Genomic DNA, 25,197 nt, shown 5'->3' on the forward strand with positions numbered 1-25,197 from the left:
TGCTGAAATTTTAGTTAGTATGCACCCATAATGTAACACTGGTTAGCAGGCAAAGTATGTAACCTGGTTACTTCCTCCTGAGATAAAAAGTACAAAACTTAATTGATAGTTCCTTGTTAATTTGTATCATAAGTAGTTACTGAAGATGTTCATAGGTCAACTGACATTAACAGCAATCATTAATCTCAAACAACTACTACGTTTACCCACCTTAATGGCAGATATTAAACTAATAAGATCATTGTTGCAAGAATTATATTCGGGATGCTACTGGTATTGTACATGGATATCAGTCACTGGGCCTAATCTTTAGCTGCCGTTACATGTCCATAGGGCCACACAGTCACACAACTGTGCAGTGACCATTAGACAAAACTGACTACAAGACTTAGTTCATTGTATTGTCTGTACTGCTTATTTTATGGTACTCAGTAACTTCCAAACAGTACAATCTTATCAACTTTGTTCCTGAAAGAAGCTAAAGGAAATTCAGAAGCCTAAGCCACATTATGGGAAGCACATGCCTATAGATATTAAATTCATATTGTAGCAACACACCAAATTACACCTTTGGCAAATAACCGTAGAAGAAAAAAATCTCACATTGAAGAGCATGAGTATCTATAAGGAAATGTGTAATAATAGCAAAAAAAAAAAAAGTTACAAATTCCATGTCTGGTAGAACTCTAATCACATACATAGCCACCAGACCCAACACAAGTGTACCACATGGAAAATGTTGCAAGGAAGCTCATCCTGCTTCGATTATTCCATTATCTGGATATCTTTGGCTATCGTGAGTATACTCCTGCCCCCATACTGTACTCTGTCTCCAGCTCCATTCCACAGAAGGATAAAGACCTACCTATGAATCAAATTACTTGATACTGACTACCAGCTCAGACAGTGGAGGAACGGAGGAAGGAGTGGTTAGAAAAAGTGGCTTTGCCAGTTTACCCACTTTGTGAAGGAGAGAGAGAGGTTTCTGCCTGTGATAAAGACACATCCCTGATGATAGGGATGTGTCATAATCATAGGGCAGATTGCCATTAAATTATAGTATTTGGGATGGGGGTATAACTGACATTATAAGCGGTGAAGCATGTGGCACCACTAGTTCCACTCAGAGTATTTGGCTTGTATGTGATGCTGCAGAAACAGTACCAGGGACACAATGTTAAATGACAACAGGGCTAGCCACACTGTGGTGTGAGCCTTAGCTCTTGGTGATGGTCACTGCTGATGTGTCACAATCATCTGTGGTGGGCATGTAAATGGAGAAAAAAAGTATAATTGCTGCATAAACTGCAATAGGATTCATAGGAGTATTAAGAAATGTACCACTTCAGCTTTATAAGGGATGGATGGTATATAATATGCTCTAGGTTAGACACAACATTTCTGATGCTTAGAAAATGTGTGAATGGATCTCCAGTTCAGAGCTTCTTAAGTACATTGGATAGATTCATTTCTGAAGAAGGATGCAGTGACAGTTATTCAGGAGGTGGGCAGTACTTGAACTTCCCCAGTCAAAATCCTGTATTTATTATAATAAAATGAAATGCAGTTTTTCTGGTACCAGAAATGGTCACTTTGGGAAATAGGTAGCTTTGTTTACCCTTCATAAATGACATAGACAGGTGCACTGACTCACTTTCTTTCTGCACACTATCTGAGCTGTCTGTGTATATACATAGTATGACTACTTGTTTCACTCTTGTTTTCCTGCATAAAGATGAAACTAGGTAACTAAATGGATGACTTCAATTACACTTCAGAGACCACATTAGAATAAGGAAAGGATTTCATCTGATAGCAGGACAAAGCAATAACACCGAGGGACAGAGGAACAAAATCTGGGACAATTTTTAAACATTCTCCAAATCATTGGGAAGGTTAGTAAAGCAACATGTTTACATCAACATGCATTTTCTAAAGATTGACAAGTATGAAACCCTGATGCCTAGCTTTACTGACTTACTGTAGTCTTCCCTGATTGATAGAGATTCATATACTCTACAAGTGAGTATGGAAAAATATAATACGAAATCAAGGATATTCTGCACGACCGGGTAGGGCCAGCGGCCAGGTCTGCACCTGAAGCCTTTCGACCTATACAGAGGAGCACGAAGTGTCTTTTTTACATACCCGTCTTCCTCTGCCATGATGACAGGAAAAGAGTGTAGCGTGTCCCCCCTTTGGCAGCGCTTTGATTATAAAGGCTGAAGTGTCTTGTCTGTGGCAGTGACCAACACACATTCCGATTCTTACAGCAATTTATCCTTATGGTGACCCACTGTATTATTTATCTTACATTATCCCAAGACGTGCACTGCAAGCTTTTATGTCATTGTTAATTGTTAGTATGCAACTGCCCCTTCTTTGTCTGGGATCTATCGACCAGATCAGCGATGTTTTATGCAACACCGTTGCTTAACAACTTCTGACAAAACAAGTAGTTATTCAGTGGATTGCGGGCTTGGCTAGAGAGGCTGAGAAGGGGGGGCCATGCCATAGTTGATGGCAGACAGCCGGTAAGGAAGCAAAATATAAAATAACACCTCGGTCTGCATGATAACCATATTCCAGGCTGCTGCATCCTTGTGCCAGTCTTCTTCCTAACAGCCAGCATCCAGGTTAGAAAGCGATGCTAAGCACCATCAGTGACTGGGAAGTTTCTGCAGAGATATTTTGCTCTAACCAGCTGAATCAAACCTCCGCGACTGAAAAGGATGTTATTAGTTTATAAGGAGCGCTCGGGCGAAATGGGTGGAGAGCTGTTTGCTAGGATACTGAAAGGGAGGAGCTAGTAGCTGTCTGGGCGGGGTCTGTTGTCAGTCGGCTGCAATGTGGGCACTACAGCTGCTGGGGATCTTTCACTGTGGGAACCTTCGGTGTACCCACAGCACCCAGTCTGCGCCAGCGGCTGCAGCAAGCAGGGAACAACTGAATGCTGTCCGCTTGTGCTATGCAGAGGGGTTCCACCTGTACAAAGTGCCTCCTCTTATCTAAGGTAAGCCGGCATTCTTGTCTTCCTAAGAATATTAAGTTATATTAAATTGAAGAGCTCCTTGTAATCGGACTCCTACTGTCTATAATATATATATATATATATATATATATATATATATATAACTAGGTAACACACATATTTATATATATATATATATATATATATATATATATATATAGATATAGATATAGATATATAGATATATATATATTCAAACACACCCGCACACTCACACAAACTCTGCAACACCAATTAAAGAATGCCAAGTAATTGACATTTGCAATTTTCTTCGATGTTTTTGAAGACAGGTGATATGTCATGAAGAAGCAACTATAACTGGTGATTTGACTATACTGCCTACATTTGACAACCTGTGGCTCTTCGCTCCTCTGGTCTGAAAGGTTGTCTTTCTTTCCACAGTATGTATAATGCATACACACCTCTTAACTGTACAGATATTTGCAGAATGTCCAGATTTTTGCCTCATATTTACTGTCTGTTTTTCATAAAATTATGGATTTCTGGAAAATTATTGTAGAATAATTAAATATTGAAGTCAGAAAATAATCAGACATTTGAATTTCAGACATCATACCCTTTCGAAAAGTCATGCTAATGCAAAACCTGTTATTCCATCAACTTACTAAGTTTGTAAGAGCAATATTTAAATTTTTTCTCTATTTTTGGGCCATTGTTCCCCCCATTATTAATGGCTTTGTCCTGATTTCTTGCTCTAAGAGGTTGAGAGGTATGAATGCATATGGTTCATTAAATCAACACGCAGCTTCCCAAGCATTGTTAAAATAAGGGAGATTGTATTTTTAATAACAACCACAATGCCAGGGTACCAAAGGGTAACGGAGTGCGATTTGAAAACTCCTAGAAACAGTGAATTCAAAGAGTAGACTACATAAGGTGGCAGACAAGGCCGGGATTATAATTGACCTGACGCTTTGTCCTTTCCAAGAAATGTGCCCTCAGCACCCAGCGACAGCCAGTGAGGACAACCGAAGTTAATCGAACTTTAATTACTTAATTTGCATTTTAATAGAACGGTTATCATTTAAGTTTCCTATTCTGGAGCGTTTGCAACACTAATATCATGCCTTATATTTTTGTAGATTAAAAGTGACCAGAAGCGAGGGCAGATAGCACAAAGTCGTGATGATGCTCTGAGGGAGCCGGCTTACTGTTTGAAAGGGACCACCGCAGAATGTTTTCAAGTCTACAGCATTTGTTTTCACAGTAAACTGCAGCAGCCGCAAAGGATCTTTAAATGGAGCATAACCACATCTTCAACACCAGCTCCCTTCTTTCCCATAGCATGCATGGTTGTGGACTGGGATATGTGCCTATTGTTTACTACAGCATCCTGCTTTGCCTAGGACTACCAGGTGAGGTGGTCTCATCTATTTTTTGCATTTCTACTGTTCAATCCACGTAGCTCTGTACTTTGCAATGCAGCCTTTCTTGAAGGGAGATAAACTTAACCCTTCACTCATGCAATGTGCTCCTGTCTACTCTGCACTGGTTTGTTGCATGTGTATTTTATTATAACAGCAGTATTTAAGTGCACTTGATAGATCCCCCCTTTCATGCTAGTCTAGCTTGAGCCACTTCTGACTCAGCAGTGAATTAATACATTATTCATGAAGCTGCAAACCATTGTAGTCAACTTCTACAATCTGCAGTCTTGCTGCATAAAAGTGCCAGTGAATTGTTACATTTGTTTATAGACACTTCATATTAAAAACTCTTACAGACATCCTGATTATATATACCAGAACATGATGCAAAGCGGTTCATATGGCTTTCAGCTCTGAAGATTTATTTCCATGTATACTGAGAGCCACTCTGTTTTAATATTTGGCATAGATTGGCATCATCATATAAACTGTGTAGAAGTTTGCAGAATCTCCAGATTTTTGCAATACATTTTTGGTGTATTCCTCTTAAAATTTGTGTTTTCTGACAGCTAATTGAGGATTGGCGTCATTAAGTAATGATGGACCTTTGAGTTCAGACTTCATATCCTTCAGAAATACATGGTAGTTCAAAATCTGTTTTTCTATCAACTTTCTAAGTTTACAACAGCAATATTTAAAATCAGTCCCTGTTTTTGCACCCCCCTCCCCATTATTTGAGCAGTATGACTAAGATGTATAGATTTAGATTTAAAACATTTTGCTAATTTTAAAATGTTATAATTGTTACTGTTTGGTAGTTTTATCAATCTGTAGACAATATTAGATGACACACTCAATTGAACATTTTTTTTCCATCTTACGTGCTTATAACTTCAAGCATCAAAAATGCTGCATTTGGTAAACAAGCATAAATTAAGTTAAAACAGATGTAGCTGGTCAATAGAGAAGTTACCTGCCCTACATGATATAATATGTACTACACTTTTTTTATTTGGCTTACTAACATATTTCATATAAGAAAAAGATTTGTGTATAGATGCGTGTATGGGAGGTGTTTTTTTTTAGAATAAATGTATGGAAACTTGGTATCCAGTGCTGAAGTCTCACATATGTGAAACATTTAGTTTATTTTTCCACCATTCCATTTGTTCATCATTATTTCTGACTTCTGTATATATCCTAAGAGTTGCTCAGGACATTTCCTTATTAACAGTGCATCTATAGGATAGCTAGTTACACATTTGTGTAGGGTACGGTCCCTTAAATAATTTTAATCAAAACCTATTCAACGAACACAATAAAAATGGAAGGGAAGGCAGAAAAAAAGACAGTCCATTCCCTCTGAAAGTCAGAGAGTGCTTTTCCTCTGAGATGGGATAGCATCAAAATATATTAGTAAAGGAACTATGAGGGACTAGCTCTAAAATGGGTATGTAAGGGGATTCCTTCCCCCAAGACCCCTCATCATTTCCTGTTTTGCAGGAACATAACTATTTTCAGGTCTGATTTATCCCTTCACATGCTGTACCTCTTTTGGATGTATGTCCCTAGTTTCAGGATTGATTTATCCTTTCACACAATTCTGAATCCTTCCTAGTAATGTTTGAAGACTTCTACTATACAGAAAACCACACTATATAAACATATTACTAGTTGAGTCAATAATTTAAAGAAAGTTGACACATATCTTTTATCTCCCTTTTTCAGAAGCAAAAATAAATGACATTGTATGGTAGAAATTTGCAATTCAGTTAATTGAAGTCTACAGATTTCATGTGGATGTTTTGGTAATGTGCTTATACGTTTCCATCATTTTGTCACTCTGTTTTTTTAAATGTTTCTGAATAGTATCCCATGTTCCTTCTGAAAGCAGGAACAGTTATATGCTACCTGGTAATTCAGATTTTATGCTAATTAGAGGTCCAGATTTTTGGCTAGATGTTTGTACTTTTCAAGGGTTTTTGTACCTATTTTCAAATATTTGCAGGATAAAAAGTATGACACACACACACACACACACACACACACACACACACACACACACAAACAGACACACACACACACACACACACACACACACACACACACACACACACACACACACTAGAAAGTCTAGTAAACAGGTGAATTTCAATAAGATGTTAAATAGGCATAAGAAACCCAAAATGTATATTTATCAAAACAGAATTGGCCAGTATGAATTCCACTCCTATTTCTCTTGTTAAATATTTATTAGGAGTCTTTAAATGTGTGTTTAAAATTTGTTTTCTGCATCATATTTTGCTTTTAGTTTTCCTAAGTGTCTTATGGTGGGCATATGTTCCAATCAGATCATCATGGCAGCGTAGCTCACGTCATAAAATCTATATGGATTGTATTACAGAGAGGCAGGCTTCTTGATAAGCACAAAAAGGTAGCAACATGAAAGTAGTCCAGCCATCAACCACATGTGCAGTCATCAAGTATTTTGATCCTCAGTCTTGATACTTTGGCACATGATATTCAGTGAAGATAAATTTGTGACCCGTAAAGAAGCTGCACAGTCAGACAAACTTTGCATGTCACGATTCATATAGGACAGGCTGAGAAGTTGTTTTAACATTATGATTAAGAGCATCTATACATTTATATTGTTTGTATATGAATGCACACACACACACACACACACACACACACACACACACACACTCAAGAAATTTATATACTGGTACAAATGTGTAAAATATGTGAACATGTGACTGTGTGAAAGTTGTATGGTAGAATGTGTACCTCTTCTATCTGTATTCATATATGTGTGTGTATATATATATATATATATATATATATATATACATATATATATATATATATATATATATATATATATATATCTAAGTGATTTGCACTTTGCTGTATTGGGTGACACAGTAGCACAGCAGTTAATGTTGCTCTTTCAGAGTAGTTGGTTCTCAGCCGGGTTGCATTCTCTGCTGATTGCGCATGTTGTGCCTGTGGTCTTTTATGAGTTTTTATTGGATGCTGTGGATTAATCTCATATCTCAAAGCCATGCAAGTAGATAAATTGATGATCTTCAAAATTGCTTCTAGGTGTGCTTGCTTGTGTATGTCTGTAATGAACTGGCACTGTTTCCAGAATTAGTTTCTCTGCCATGCATCATATAGTACAGGATTCAGCTCTGGCTCTCCATGACTCTGAGCAGAATTGAGCAGTTAATCAGGGAATTAATGACTCAATGTTTATGATGTTTAATGCTGAAAAGTATCTGTATCATCTTATTATGTTGATTAGGCTCAAATATTTTATCTTCATAGACTCATGCCCTTTTAATTGTTTTGTTCATGTATTTACATATGCATTTCCAAATCTCTGTAAATATTTCAAGATTCAAAAGAATTCAGAATTATGTTCATGACAAGATTTATTGTCTCCTATTTCTTTCTTTCTTACTGTCTGTCAGTTAAATGGATGCCTCATGCACGTAAGCTGCAGGCACTGGCTTGTACAGCCACACATTAATTCTCTCTCTTGTATCAGCACAATATGTGCATTCTGATTTGTGTGCTTCTTTTATAATAAAAGTTTCAACTGAATGTAAATATTGGTTACTAAATTAAAACAATACATTTGACTAGATCTGACACTTTTTACCCAAAAACAGTTAATTTAACGACAAAGAATGACTATCTTGCAAGTATACATTCAAAAGAAAATTAAGTATCTCAGTACATTACTACTTAAAGGTTATAGCTAACCAAGGTAAAATGGCTGCCATGATGATTTACTCTACTGAACTTCTGTTATTGTGCACTAAAATCTGTTAAACTGACAACTGAAGTATTTATTTGTTTAAAAGATTGGTTACTGACATCTTTGTTCTATGGAAATGTATCCTTGCTAATCTTATTACATTTGGTCTCAGTGTCAGTTGATGCAGGTCTGTGTTCAGTAGTTTTGTACAGCATCCCAAAACTGAAATGGTCGACATTTTTTGTAAAAGGGTACAAGGGAAGCTATTTGTATTGTGTTCACTGTCACAGAAATACGATCAGAACATTTGTTTCACTTTCAAATTATTTTATTATGGTAACCTAACTAGAGTAGCTTATGTTCTTGTTGTGTTCAGATCCCTGGTAATTAGGTTAAAACTATATTCTTTGCTTCAAACATAGCTGCAAGAAAGCCTGGTCTCCAGTTTCTAGGTTACACAACAGATCAATAGCTGGATGCCCTACAGCTGTAGTTTTCCAGTAATTGTACAATAACCTCCCTCCCACATTGAGTTTCTTTATTTCTTATTTTATTAAAATTGCACTGTTTACTTTACCAAAAGAAAAAAAAAGTATTTCTTTTTTTATCCAGTTTTATGACTTATGAAAATAAAGCTTGGGAGGATAAGTGCATTGTTCCACATTAAATACACAGCAGATATAAGCTGCAAGACCCGATTGTAAAAGTACTTGCTTGAATCATGCTAAAAAGCAAAAACTTTCTGATTGGGCATATTAAGCTATGCAAGAGCTTATAGAAATCAAAATGTTTGAATCTGGAATGTTTGCTTTGCAGAAGTTAATGTGGAAAGATGATATTGTAGTAAGTTCATATTGTAACACATTTTATTTTCCTTTTGCAGAGCTGTGATACATTTCTCCTTAGTTGTGGAGCTGTCACTATTCTGAGAAAACCTTTTAAGCTATAGCTAATTGTTACCCCTAAAATTTCTTTGGAACATCCTATAGTAGCACTATGGATAGTGTTGGCTCCTCACAGCAAGAGGTCCCCGAGTTTGATTTTTAGCTGGGGCCTTCTGTGTGGAGTTTGCATGTCCTCCCTGTGTTTGTGTAGGTTTCCTCTGGGTACTCCAGTTTCTTCCCACATTCCAAAGACATGCACTAGATGGACTGTACATACAAAATTGTCCATAGGTATGAGTGTGCTGGAAAGTGTGTGGTATGGAAGAACAACCATGACAGGGCTGGTCACCCTGTGGTATGAACCTTGGCTCTAGATTATTGTCACCTTTGAAATGACACCCTGACCCCATAAGCAAAAATGAGAAAAATAGTTTGCAGATGGATAGATCTTTGATGCCTGGGGAGGTGGTTGAAGAGCTTCATAGTGCAGTTATTTAGAAGTTAACATTGAGGACTAAAGCTCTAAGCTTTCAAAGAGCTGTTCAGGATGCAGGTTTGATTCTTTCCTCCTTCATTTGCATACCATGTGACTGAGCAAGTCATTTAATTGTAGAGTGGTCTTAAGTTGTTCCTGAAAAAGGAGAGCTGTACCCAGTCCCTTTACATGGAGTTGAGTGGCCTAGTGGGATAATGCACTATGCTGTAGTTGACAGGATCTTGGATCCGAGACTTGGTGGGGGTGAATTTTTTTCCACCTGTGTCCCTGCTAGACAGGGGCATTGGGTGCTGATTTGTCGGGAATGGGCTAAATTCTTGGTTAGGCTTGTAATGGCCTCAGGACCAATAGCCTATTATACCATGACCTCCCATTAATATTCCAAAATGTGCACACTGATTGGCCAGCGTGCACATTGTAAATCAACTTATACTAATGGAAAAAGGTCCGGTCGCCCGGACTTTTTCCATTAGTATAAGTCTCTTTTAAAACACTGTCTCGCTATGTTAAAAGAGTTTAACATAGCGACACAGGTTTAAAAAAAGCAACGGAGATCTCCGTTGCTTTTTTTAAAGCTGTCTCGCTATGTTAAACTCCTTTAACATAGCGAGACAGTGTGTAAAAAGCAACGGAGATATTGCTTTCTCCGTTGCTTTTTTTTAAAACCTGTCTCGCTATGTTAAATGGGTTAAACATAGCGAGACAGCTTTAAAAAAAGCTACGGAGATCTCCATTGCTTATTTTAAAGCTGTCTCGCTATGTTAAACCCATTTAACATAGCGAGACAGGTTTTTTAAAAAAAAGCAATGGAGAAAGCAAGATCTCCGTTGCTTTTTACTGTCTCGCTATGTTAAATGGGTTTAACATAATGAGACAGCTTTAAAATAAGCAAGCACCAACAACTGAACTAGAGACAGAATTGGTACCAGGACAAAGGGGAATGGAGGGACACAGATCAGGGATGGAGCAAGCAAAAGAGAAAGGGAAAGAACTGGTAGCAAGTACTGACACATCTGTGACACTCTCCCAAGATGGTGTAGTAAGTAGCATGGGCAAGTTTAATGTGTATAATTATACAAATTTGACAATAAATTAAGATCACATTAAACTTTTATCTAGGGGTACAACGTTTATACCAATGTCTAAATTTGACATAGTAGACATTTTAACATAATTAAAATTATTCCTTAGGAAGATGAATCTGGAAATTTTTTCAAAGGTAAAACATCTCTTCCTGTACCTAACAATCTTATGAAAAAAAGTTATTTTGTGCCACCTACACACCCTAGTATAGCCACATATGAGAAAATGGTTACTATAGAATTGTATAAGCTATCACAGAATGCACAGAGTATTATATTTAAAAATAATCTAACCTTTGAGGAAACAACTATTTTGAAGCAGCTTAAATCAGATAGTAACATTAGGATTATAAAACCCGATAAGGGTGGAGGAGTAGTGATATACGACTCCTTTGAATATGTTAATTAGATGTATGAGATATTACAACAGTTGGGAAACTGTGAAACAGTATCCTTGAATGAAATACATATAGCGTATAGACGCATAGATATGTATTTAGAGGAATACTTACTCGACAACAGAGTAACACTTGATGTATATAATTTTATGAAGGTGGATTTCCCTAAACTTGCTACAATAGTAGGTATTCCAAAGGTGTATAAGAACATTAGTAACCCCCCCATTTAGGCCCATTATATCGGGCAGTCAATCTAAAAACTTCCCCATAGGGGTGGCCTTTGATCATTGGTTAAAGCATATATACAATAAAGTCCTTCATATCTTAAAGGATTCATGGGACTTTTTAAGTATATTAACTACCAAATTATGGAAAAAGGATTTGATCTTGATTATTATAGATGTAATCAACCTTTTTTCATGCATACCCAAATTGGAAGGATTGGATAGATTTTGCAATAGCATTAGAAAACACGCATGCTTAGAATGGGACCGGACCAGTATTATAGTTGATGGTGTGTCATTAGTTTTAGATTATAACTTCATCTATTATGAAGGTGAACACTACATGCAGACTAAAGGTGTGGCCATGAGGACAGCTTGCACCCCCATATTTGCCAACCTTGTTATATTGGACTGGGAAGAAAATCATGTGTTTAAAAGTGAATATCTTGAAAATATAAAATTATAAATGAGGTTTTTGGATGACATTTTTATTTTATGGGATGGTCTCCAAGAGAAGATAGAGTACTTTATAAGATAGTTAAATGAAACAAGTGCTTTTCTCAAATTTACACACAGTACCAACAAGGAAGCTATTGCATATTTTGATACTTATATTGTAAACACATCTTTTGGTTTCAAGTCACATATTTACAGGAAGGATACATTTAGCAACAGTTATTTAGAATTTAACAGCAACCACCCCAGAAAATTAATGCGGAATATACTAAAAGGTCAATATATAAGAGCTGCCAGGATGACATCGTGTTACGATGACATGGTCCATGAATTACATTACATTGGTTCCTTATTTACTGAAAGGGGATACCCAAAGGGCTTAATAGATGATATTACGATATTCATCATCAAAGAATGGGGCAACAAATACAAACCCATATTAGGTACTGGTAACATGCAGGTTAAATCAAAATTGGAAAATAGTAATGATCTACAGTATAACCAAGCATGTATAGTAAAGTTTGGCCCCTATGCCAATAGCGTCAAACATTTAATTTGTGACAATTGGAACATGCTTAAGACAGATAGATGAGGACATCAGTCATGTTATAGAAGACACACCAACATTTGTGTACAAAATGAATAGGAATTTGAAGAGCAATTTTGAGAACAATGGTGAACATAGGGGAAAGTATAACAAAGTGGGACACACACAGAAGTGTGGAAATTGCAACCAATGTAGTTACATACTTGAAGTGGATAGGATCACACTAGACAATGTGAACAAGACTATTGTTATATTCATACAAGGTAATTGTAGTTCTAAACATGTGATATATTTGGCAAAGTGTACGGAGTGTTCAGGGTTTTATATTGGGAAAACGGATAGATTCTTAAAAATAAAATCTACGATCACTCATACAACATTAGGAAGAAGGATCATAACAATGCTCTATACAGATACATAGGCTTGGTACATGCAGTATTATTATAGTATAACACCATTATAGAACACTACTCTCTTGATTATTAACTCTTAGAAATTTTTTTATTCAGTTTTATTATTAGTATTATTATTTTCACTGGTTTAAATGCTGCTTAGATCAACTATCTATGTAAGGACGTGTATATAAAATTTTTTTTTATTGTACATAGTGCATATGACTATTGAATAAGCTATCACTTTAACAGTTTTTATATGTTTCATTGGTTAAGACCCACTGGCGCCAAAATAAAATGATATTTAAAGATCTTGTTGTAAATACTATATATTCTGATGAAGTCCACTTAATGTGGATGAAAGCGCTAAATCGTATATTGTTTTAATAAAGAGTTTTTTATATTTTGGATCGCCTATACGGGACCTTATTAACACACAGTTTATGTTCTATAGTGCTTGAAGGTGCGTGTTTGTTTCATTTAGTGTTTGTTTTCCGAGTTGGAAACTGAAACGCTTGTTTGACTACTCTTTATACTACCAATAAAGTCTTAAAACAACTCAGTGCAGATTATAGTACATCAAATTAACTCACAGATGGAGCAAAAAAAAGTCCATTGGTATCAATGTCCTGTTTCCCAACACATAATAAACCTATACATTTTAGGTCCCCTCCCATCACATCTGGAGAAAGCATAATCCTGTTACAAACTACAGGAAATAAGATTTTGTAATTCCTAAACTTTGCCAAACTCAGAGAACATGACTGCCATTCCATGCAAAGCACTAAACTTGCTTAATACCCTGACATATAAATTACTAAAGGAAGGATGCTGCCCACCTCTAAACTATCCATAAGTATCCATTCATAATTTAATTTACATGCTTCATAAAAGTATTAACCTAAAAATAAACAGGTCTCAATTCACTTTAGCAGCATGTGAAGATCCGTCTACAAACCAGTTTCTGCAAGTTGGAACACACTTTGCAATGATGTTATAGAACTAAACATGAGAGATCTAGACAATCTGGTTCTGTTAAAAAGGATAAAAAAACTTATATTGTATCTTAGTCAAGAGAACACATACAAATGTGTCTGTTCCATGGATGATGGTTAATACAGAAAACTATCTTAGGTTTTTTCAGTTTATGTCATTTGTTTCACTTGTGATGAGTCTATGTATCATTTGCAGTTGTTGCAGATAGATGTGCAATGCATTGTCTCTTTTGTGTTTAACTTGCTGTGAGGATTTCCATTGCTCTTTACTATTAAATGGTGGATTTATATAACATTTACTGTCTTTGCCATATCACCCACAAAGTGGCTGAATAGGGTCCTGTTCCAGCCCACTCATCTAGTTAATAAACAAACAATAAATAAATAAATATTAAAAAATAAAATTCAAATAAACTTTATTGCCCCCAAATCTGTCCCTTTTTTGTCTAATCATGTTTAATGTGTTATAGTTTGTCAACTTCCATTTCAGTTTCTCACTAGAAGAAATGTTTATACTTATGACACATTTTAGTGAAGAACATACCAACATCTGTCTCTTTGTTTTACAGTTTTATTCACTGGAGTAGAATTTGCGCTCCTTCAGTTATCTTGGTCATCTAATCCATATCACACCCAGTCATCTTGTACCAGGAATCAATGTTGCAAACAGGGATTTTAACATTGTTGACTGGATTAGTGCCACTGAGCCAATGACGTCTTTTCAGAGGAGACTTGAGGTGCTATTCATACCAGCTACAGGAAATTTGGCCAAGGCATTGGGGATCTTCCCTTACTCATTCTCATATGGGGACTCTTTTCAGGGTCTATATTATGAGAATGAAAGACAAAAACAGTGAACGCATGTTGAGCAACACCAAATGAGCGAAAAACGAAAATATCAAATCTGGAAAAAAACAAAACCAAATGTCTAACTGTTTTATGCAGGGGGGCAAGCCCCCATGCAACCCCTATACACCCCCCTACTTAAATATTCCAACTCTGAGATCGCACTACATTGAAGTGAAGGGAAGAATTTCCCTATGGTGATTTCCGTTTATGCGCGCAACATTTTCCGTTTTCGACCATTTAGTGTCACCCAAATGGTGTTCACTGTTTTCATGTTTCAGTCAGATAATATAGACCCCTCTTTTCATTGTGCCATTTTTTGTCTTCCATTCCAGGCACGAAGATGGCCTTGAGAAGCAGGAAGCTACCATAAACAAAAATGTAGACTGTAGAGCAGAATTAAGTAAATTGTGATTGTGGTGCTGTTACCCAAACAGCAGAGATGCTTATTTTATTAAAGAAGGAGTTGGAAGCCAAGAAGAGTGTGAAAGAAGAGTATGGTATGTCAGAGACAGAGGAAAAGGCAGTCAAGCCTTTTCAAAGTAGTAGGAAGGCAGAAGATGCAGTGGAGGTAGATTCAGAAGAGGCTTTCCAACAGAAGTTTTTTGAACCCAAGCATGTACCACAGGAATGTATGATTACATCCCTCCAGTCAGGAGGGTTGTAGGATTATATATTGTTGGAGATACTGGAAGAAAGTGTACCAGAAGATGGAAAGGAATTATCGTGGGGAGAAATGATGGAGAGAATACAAAAAGATGAAGGGCAGTGGAGCGAGGAGACATAGATAGAAAAGAAATCATATGCTGAGATGGTGAGAAAAGGAATACATGATAAGCAAGTAGAAGAAATGAAAGTTAGAAGAAAAAGACTGTTTAAGGTTCAAGTTGAAATAAAGGAAGATGTTCCAATGGACAGATTCAAGGTATGGGACTAAGTTATTAAGACCCTCAGGATTAAAATAAATAAAGATACTTTTTGTCACATTATTTTTGAGACTGGCCAGATAATGGAAACATTTATAGAGGAATATGAAAAAAGAAAAACTGCTCAATGTGGAACTTATATGTACTTAAGCTGTCTTTTAGGGGAAACTAAGAAAAAAATAATATTCAATTCTGAACTGAGGTTAAAAAAGAGACTTTAATAAAGCATTTATTAAATCTATGCAATGATGTGCCGAATTTATCAAAAGTAGATGATAATAGAGGTTTATGGACTGGGGCATGGTGTGACATCTGGCTATATCCCAGCAGATTGCCATCAATTAAATGACATCTCTTACTATCCTGGATCAGTAACTAAGGATCTTCAATCCTCACTACTGACTCCAATATAAGACTGTTATTTAAACAGAAGTAATATTTCACAATTTTCCCCTAAGAGCATAAAAGGAATGCACTCTATTTTTCTGGGACTGGACTATATACCTTTGCAGACCCAAATGTATTTTCTTGTTACGCACTGCAGAGCAAAGTGTCCCAGTTTAAGACCTCTGATACAGTCACACTCATAGACATTTCACACATCCAAACACCTCTGAGAAAGCCTGACACAGATTTCCAGCTGTGTCTCTTTCCCAAAATAAATACAGAAATGCTGTGACCAATAAGAGGGTCTTTATTCCCTTCAAAAGAGGTGCCCAATTATGAAAATTAATTATCAAAATAAATTATAGCTATGACCAGAACAGCGAGGCCTCGGGGGTGACATGGGTAGTATCAAACAAGTAGAAGTACTCTCTAATCTCTAAAGAAAAACACTGGTTTCCATCCATAATGTAAAATAATGGAAAACATTTAATAATAAGTAAAAATGATTACAAAATTGAAAATCAATACATCTCATTTATCATTAGAAATCAAGCACCAGAAATGTAAATATAACTGCAGGATAGGAATCCATTATTCAAGAACAAACTATATCTTAATAACTAAACTTTCCTCATCTAACTAAAGAAATACTATCTCTGATCTACTCTAAGATATAATAGCAAGGCCAAGTCAAACTTACAGTTTTCTTGGTGAGTTCTCTTTTCTTGATGTCTACTGACTGCTCAGTACTTGACAAATTGCACAGCTTCACAGTCTCAACTGTCTTCAGCAGCCTCAACTGTCTAATTTCAAAATATAACAATCAGCTGTGAAAAAAGATTATTTTTCTGTCAATCAGGTGTTTAAATCATTTCCTAGCAACAAGGAACATTCCAAAAACATCACTGCTCAGCTGATTCTCCACAGTTTGTACTTTATTATGTCCATCTCAAACATTTGCAGATAGAAGTGTATCAAAGCACTGACATATTCTTTAAGCATTCTGTTTAAACAGAGAAAGACTCAATATTTTAAGCTTATTTACATTTTCACAATTAAGCATGCTGGCATACAATAAAAGCCAATCTAAGAATATGCACAAATCTCTTGCCAGACATGCTAACATAGATGACACTGTTTTCAGTTTTTTCACACATAGGATTGCAGTGTGATATTGGAGCTGGAAAATTATTTTATTGTGCATATTCCAAGTGTTATTAATGTTGAAGGAGATAGAGGTTTGGTGAGATACTGAGGACAGTCAAATATAAATTTTGTGTGGAAAAATGGATCGTTTAATTAACAAATGTAAAAAAAGGAAATGTTTTATATGTGAGCGTTTAGGACATGATGCAAAGATTTTGAAACTAAATGTTATAAATGTAAAAATGTGAGACATTTGTTTTTTTTTTTTGAGGGGGGGGGTGAAGAAAAACAAAATGAAGTAGTATCAGATATACCAGAGAATGTGATAGAACAAGGTAATAAGGATAAAGCTATGGAAAAGGATGTAGAGGAGAAAAAAAATGGTAAAAAAGTAGTAATACTGATATGGAACAAGTTACTCAAAAAATAAAGTGAAAGATGATTTAAATAGATTCATAGGTTGGTACTAGGCTAGGGCCTATATAAGCCTAGCCATAAAAATTCCCTGGCTATTTCTTCCTACACTATTTACTTCCCTGGACCCCTGTCTAGCAGGGCGACTGACGTGATCCCCAGGGTGAATTTCCTTTCTCCCATCCAATCATCAAGGTTCCTTTTGAAGAGGGCCAAAGAGGTACTCTGCTTGACATGTATGTGCAATCTGTTCCAGAGTCTGGGGAGTCTCTAGGTCAGGAACCTATCCCTCCAGCATGTTTTGTTTATTGTGGTGACAAGATTTAGATCCCTGGAGCATGTGGCTCTGAGGGATTGGGATTTATTTAAGTGTAGCATTTCTAACAGCTCTGGGTTTGACATGGCCTTGTATGTTAAGCAGAGATCGCCTCGTAGTAGATGATATGCAACAGAGTATAGCTGGAGTTTTTTAAGGTGGTCAGCATAGGGCATCTGCTTTAGGCCTGTGATTCTTTTAGTGAGATATTTCTGCGGCCTTTCCAATTGTTGCAGATGTCTTGAAAGGTACATACCAAACGGGGCATTGTATTCTATAATGGGTCTAATAAGGGATGAGTACAGTGGGACAATGACCTCCTTTTTTCTGGATGAAAAGCCCTTAGTAATGAGGTGTGTCACATAGAAGGATTTCTTGACTGTTGTGGTGATGTGGTTATCGAAGGTGAGACCATTGTCCACCTGTGTCCCTAAGTCTCTTATCACACTTTCGGCGTTTAGTGTACTGCCACCTATATGGAAATTCACAGGTACATATTTTTTCCCAAAGGGGATAACTATACATTTCTTGGCATTGAGCTTGAGCCCATGGCTCTGGCACCAAGCATCTGTTTCTGTAAGCCCTTTTGTAGAGTATCCACATCATTTGGGGATTCAATAATGGCTCCCAGTTTGCAGTCATCTGCGAACTTTGTTAGCGAGAGTCCCTTAGAGTTGGCCTGTACTTCAGAGAAGTAGATTCCAAACAAGAACAGTCCCAGGACTGAACCCTGAAGTACTCCACTTGTCACTTGTCTGGAGGTGGATTTGGAGTCGGCTACTTTTACAGTGTGGGTTCTATCAGTAAGCCAGTTAGCAACCCATTGGTTGACTCTTCTTCTTGGTAAAGAAGAAGAGTCAAGCTTAAGTGAGAATTATGATGCTAAATGGAATATAGTTAGACAAAAAAGAAATTCATTTGGAAAAAGAGTGAGAGAAAGAAAAATGAAAAATATAGAAGACTTAAAAAAAGAAAAAGGAAAGGAAAAGGATGAATACACACTATTATTTAAAGCAGAGTTATGTGTAAAGTTTTGTCAATAAATGTAAATAGTTTTAAAAGTTTGAAAGAAGGACAGGGATTTTGGAGTTGTGTAAAAAGTTAGATAGTGATGTTATTATACCAGAAGATATTAGATTTTGTCAAAAACAGAAATATAGCAAACAAAACTATGGTGGGAAAAATGCAGTATGGAATTTAGTGAAATAAACCTCTTCAGGAATACGTGTATTATGTAAAGATACAATTAAAGTGTTAGATGTTACACTTGTTATAACTGGTAGAATTACCATTATTGACATAAGATGGAGAGAATGTGTTATAAGAATTATTGCATTATATGCTTATGTTATAAAAAAAGAGAGGGAAGAAATGTTTAGAAAGATGATACAATATGTAGCAGTTAACATGGAGATAATTGTAACAGAGGCCTTTAATTGTAATGTATTCTTCCTAATAAAAAGGCTTATGATGTTAAAGTAGTAAAAGACATTATAAAATCTGAACAGCTAAAACTGTGTAAATTAGAGACTTTTACATATAATAGAGGGGAGAAAAGAAATTAAATGGATTATTTTTATTATCAGAAAGTTTAGTAATAGTTGCACAAGGAGTATCACTGACATGGTTTTCAGATGATAGGGCAATATGGATTATGGTAAAAGGAAATGATGATTATATAAAAATAGGGAAAGGCATAAAAAGAATAAATGAAGTAAAATGGGATGGTAAAGGGAGAAAAGAGGCTATGAGGTTATAGCAAGATCATGTAGAAATAAGAGAATTTTACAAAAATTGGTCAGAATGGTGGTTAAACTTTAAAATATAAAAAATGTTTTATGACATGGGAAAAAGAGAAATATATAGGGAAAACAGGGATTATAAGAACTTAATGACATGATTGAGTATACAGAGAAGAATGATGAGAATTTCTTAAGTAAAGAACTGAAAAATATATGAATTGAATAAGAAAAATATAGAGCATTTATTATATAAACAAAGATATTTTTGAAAGGAAGAAAAAATAAATTGCACTTTATTTAAGTAAAATAATCAAAGAGAATAATTGCTTAATGAGGGAAAAGAAAGCTTCATCAGGTAAGATATGTATTACACAATAGAAGGTTATGTATATAGCACAAAAATATATTAGGACAGTATTTAAAGAACAGAGAAAAGGACATGGAAGAAATTGAAGGTACATACTTTTCAGACATGGAGAATAAGGATTTTGAAAAAGAAATAGAAGAACTAGAACAGGTAATAAAATGAATGAATTTAGATTCTGCAGCAGTACCAGACATAATAGAATATAAGATGGATAAAAATCTGACTTTGGAGAAAAAAAATAGTTTATAAAAGTATTAAATGAATGGTTAGAGAAAGTTTTTTTGTATAAAGCGTTGTGTGGAGGTATCACCAGATGTATATGGAAAAAAGGAGAGAAGAAAGAAATTCAAAATTGGAGATCAATTGTATTAAATAATATGGATTATAAGATTTTTATGAAAATATTACACAAATGGGTGGAAGGAAAAGTAGGTAAGATTGTAAATAATTATGTGTTTTGTATAAAAGGTAAAAAAAAAAAGTTCAAGACGTAGTATTAATAATTATTCGATTAGTAGATGGTATAGGAGTTAGACATGCTCAGGCAAAAGTGATGGTAGGAGACTTAAAATATTTGAGTCAATACGTTTAGTATTATGGGATATATTTGATATGTATAAGATAAGTCAGAAGATTAAAAATGTGTTTATGTCAACATACAAGTACAATATAGTAAAAGTTATGATAAATGGATGGTTGCGTGATTATATAAAGTTATAAAAGGGTATCAGGTAAGGAAGCCCATTGAGTGGTACATTATTCACACTAGTAATTAATGCGATATCGACATACATGAATAAGGAGATGGGTGCAAATAGTTATATTTCTAAGGAAGGGATAAAAATGCCCATATTATTGAATTATGCAGATGACATTATCATTATAACTAAAAACAAAGTTATCATCAATGTAGTAATAAAGCAGTTACAAGAAAATATTAAGGTGTGTGGGCTAGTATTAAATAAAGATAAAAGTCAAGGCTTAGGTTTTGAAGGAAAAATTGGTGGAGTTGAAATTAATAAAAAAAAAATAAGATCCTTGGAATAAACTTTGAAAAGCAAGGAATTATAAATTCTGTATGGAAAGAAAAAATGGAAGAATTAAAAATGTGTGTGTTTTGTAAGTCTTTTAGACTTTTCTTCAAAAAGAAAATATATTTGATAAATTCCATTCTGCTAGCAGAGATTACTTATTTACTAGTGTGTTTAGTGTTCCTTTAAATTTAGAGAAGGATGTATACAATATAATATTTGCCTTTAAATGTGAATCAAAGGGGTGTTATATGTGGATAATGAAAAAGGAGGTTTAGGGTTAATAAGCCCTATAGTTTATATGTCTTCCTTAAATTTATATACAGTAGTTAAGCATTTAAAAGATAATGAGGATACATTAATAATGAAAATATTAAGTTTGAAGTATAAAATGGAATGGTTGACTTTTTTAGTTCTAAAAAAGGAGGATATGTTGTAATAAAGAAATGGAAAATTATCAAGATAAGATTATCTTGTGGAAAATGAATGTGAAAGAAATTAAAAATGTTAGAAAAAATGGTATAGAAAGATTATAGAAAAGTATTACAGGCTATATCCTTGGACGGAATTAAACAATGAGAAAAGGAATGCTATTGCTGCAAGAAAAAATAAATGTTAAAAAAAAATATGTATAGAAGGTCAAGATTTATTATTGAGATTGTCTATACAAAAGCTACCAGTGAAGGCAATATAAAAGTATAAAAGACTGAGTTTATCTACATTGTGTGAATTTGAAAGATGTGAACATGTTTTAATACAATGTAACAGGGTAAAAATGTTATGGGAAAAGGTTATAGAAAGAAAATATGTGAATGATTTTAAAGATGTAAATAGTTTAAATATGGAAATGATTGAATTTGGCTACTATAGATAGAAAAGTAAAAAAGAGGTAGAAAATCTCAATAAAAAATGTTTGCCATATTATGGCTAATTTGGTGGTTAAGGAAATCATGTTTAATGAAAAATGGGACTTAGCAATGATGTTAAAAAGAATAAGATTTTGGTTGTGGAGACGACACTTTATGTATATCGAATGTAAATATGTACTAAACTAAATCATTTATGTGATTGTGTAAAATACTTATGGATTGTGTAAATAAAGAACCCCTATTCTTTTATATAGGTGCCATAGCATATTTTCCATCCACATGAGTTCCCATCAACTCAGGCAGATGGGCCTAGGTTTAATATCTCATCCAAAGAATGGATTTATCAGTGTTATTCAACTCATTCATATCCTTTTTCATTTGTTCCATTTTGAACTCTATCAATATCATTAGAAACTCCTTTTGTTTCTCAATTTCATCATCCATTCTGTCAAAGACTAATACTTTTTCTTTCAAAATTACCTCCATTGCTAGAGAGAACTGGAGCTTAAACCTCAGCCCTTTTAATTTATGCTGCCTTATCTCATCAATAAATTGATCATGGCTCCTAAAAGTGACCACTAAATAATCTTGGTCCACATGCAGAACCAATTTGCTACTCATTTGCCACAATATCCATAACACTTGTCCTCCCTCTTTCTCTCTGTCTCTCTTTCTCTCTCTCTCTCTCTTGTTGACTATCTCTCTTATAAGACCAAAAACTCAATCAATATTGGTCTGAGGTTTTTCATACCTGATGTCTGCATCCATCAGCTTCAAGAATTTCACCAACGTAACACCCACGGTGTCTTTAATAAAACTAGTCCATTCCATCATTTTAACTTCCACCCCCTCCTAAACCGTTCTTAACTATCTGCCTGTTCTCCTGGTTGCTGTGTCTATTCACCTCACAATCCCCCATTACTACTGTCAGGCTGTCTATCTCTCCAATGTGAAATTCATGGCAAGAGGGCTCCCCAAATTCTCATTACCCTTACAGTTCTGTTTTGCAACACCTAGGAAGTGAGGGATCTCAGAAGGCATCATCATGTATGCAGTGGTATGTCAATTGTTCCTAGCTCTATGACCTCTGTCAGTATACTGACATCTATTGTTTAGTTGGGCAGATAATGAGGAATGGTTTAAGGATGCACCTACCCTGAGACTTTGGAGTAACCTGCCTCCTAGCCTTCTTCTACACTTGGTCTGATCTGTCTCAGAAAGATCTCTACCCAGCATGCTTACTCCCCTTAGGATATGTATTTCCAGCCTTCCCACCTGTGTCATTAATCAGCTGAGCTACTAATCAGACTTGTGATACCAGGGCCTTGGTTAGGGATTTATCTCTCAATTACACCAGCTCAGCGCCATTCCACAATTTTGTCTTTTGCATTGTCCCGCAGATCATTTTTTCCCATTAAAGCACCATTTAATCTTAGACTTCTCTTTCACTCCTTTTATTTTCCAATATAGTAAGATGTAACTTAATCTGATCAAGTCTCGTTAACTGTTACTGTAGCTTCCCCTACTTCTCTGCCATTTACTACATAGCTGGTTCTGTCACCTGTTAGTGACCTTGCAGGCATTCCTCTCAACCTCTGAACATTAGAAATCATATCACTGACATTTAAGAAACCAAAACAGAGAGTCAGAAAGAGGAACACTTTCTCATTTTTGAAAGCAGAAGTTCTCTCTGTACTAGATATTATAAAAGAAGGCAATCTTTATATAAGCCTTCTTTATTTACTTGTTAAGGTATGTGTCTATAACCAAACCTGACTTTATGAAGAAGTAGAAAATCTAGGAGGAAAAAGGCTAAATCTGAGTGCCAAAAATCATAGCTCTGTGCCTAAATCATAGCAGCTCAGAGGTAGATTTGCAGGTAATTAACATCATCAGTGGTGGTGGCTTCAAATTTTTTCAGATAGACATTGAAAACATCCATATCAGATTGTACAACTCAGTTTGTATTCTTGAAAGACCATTGGTCACCTCCCTTACATTCAGTCTCAGCACTGTTTTCATCTCTGTGAGTAGCAAATGTGATATCATGGTGATGTGACCCCCAAGTCAATGTCTTGTTCCACCTTAAACTATTCCTTTTCAATGACACAATCCATTGCCTCCAGAACTAATCAGTAAACAGTACATTTCTTCTTCTTTTTACCAAAATATTTGTCAAATTAATGACTTTTAGTATTTGTATTAAGCAGTTTTCACCCATATTCAAATAGAGCATAACAGGAGAAAGTTTAACCTCAAGAAGCTTTGTGTATATACCCTAAAGTTCTGCCTTTACTTTTAAGGTTTAGGGTAAGGAGACACAGAGTCGGGGTTCTTATTTGAACTACCAGTGATCTAGGCTAATCTTCCAGCCATCATGATAGGAGGGCTGAACCATGAAAGGGAAGACCAAGTGCCATGAGCTAGGTTTCCTCTTTTGTAGACACGGAGTTTACGGCAGTAGGACCATTCACTGGTGCAACATTAAACTCAGTGTCATCTTACTGGGTAGGGGACATAGTGACAAGGGTCTGATGCAGAATTTGGGAATTAATGTGCATAACATGACATTGGAATGAATGTGTATAACATGACATCACAAAGTGTACAGGATGAGAAAAGATGTCATAAGTCATAAAAAGAAATTAGGAAATATGAAATTACAAGCTTTGGTACAGCAAACTAAGAAAATTGAACACAGTGATTCAGACAAAATGGGTAAATATTCTTAAGTAAAATTGCAATGAAATAAAGGCAATAAAGGTAGGAATAATTAAGGTAGGGTAGCAGGAAATAAAATTTCTTTGGAAAAATGTTACACCTGCACACTCTTCATTCATGGGGAGTGTGTGGATATAAAGGTTTTCCAAAGAAATTGATCATCGAAAGGTTATTATCAACAGTATTTAAGACCAAGATTTGAATTCTGAGCTTTATAAACTAGCATCATGTGTGAAACATTCCCTTCCTTCTTTGTACAATGATGATTACTGCTATTTGGATTTCACTATAACCTAACAGAGATTGAGGATAAGGAAATTAAATTAATGAAAATGTGCCTGACACTGAACATGGAGCAGAAAACCTCACTGGAAAGGAGGATACTTGAGAAATTAATAAATAAGGTTCAGTGTTTGTCAGTCAGTATGTATGATAAAATTGGTCACTTGGTATAATGAATCACAGTAACAGATTGTCATATCATAGTAGTTAAGTTTTCTTTTACTGTATTTTATTATGGATTGAAAACATACATTATCGATGACAATATGTGTACAGCATATACAACAGAGGCTGGGAATCTTGATACCTTGCACAAATTATCTCAATTAAGGGCTTGTACATAATTTCCATTTCTATGATAGATAACAGGAATTTCAAACAAATGGTGTTATGTGCACTGGACAAGGCAAACAAAGAGTTAGTCTTGACACTAGCAAAGCAGACCAGAAATTCATACAGAATCTCTGACATTTCAAAAGAGTATGAAC

The 25,197-nt window shown here is 35.4% G+C and overlaps 1 protein-coding gene across 1 annotated transcript in view; it reads left to right on the forward strand.

Moving 5' to 3' along the window:
• Positions 1 to 2,895: 2,895 nt before the first annotated feature.
• Positions 2,896 to 25,197, forward strand: part of GPR139 (G protein-coupled receptor 139) — a 288,430-nt gene continuing 266,128 nt past the window's right edge. The window contains exons 1-2 of the mRNA XM_044089742.1: positions 2,896 to 3,013; positions 4,135 to 4,407. Of these exons, the coding sequence (XP_043945677.1) occupies positions 4,290 to 4,407 (118 nt within the window). The 5' untranslated portion in view covers positions 2,896 to 3,013; positions 4,135 to 4,289. The remainder of the gene's footprint in view (positions 3,014 to 4,134; positions 4,408 to 25,197) is intronic.

This window comes from Protopterus annectens, chromosome 12.part0, assembly GCF_019279795.1.
Source record: "Protopterus annectens isolate FY-2018-M chromosome 12.part0, PAN1.0, whole genome shotgun sequence".
Taxonomy (NCBI): domain Eukaryota; kingdom Metazoa; phylum Chordata; order Ceratodontiformes; family Protopteridae; genus Protopterus; species Protopterus annectens.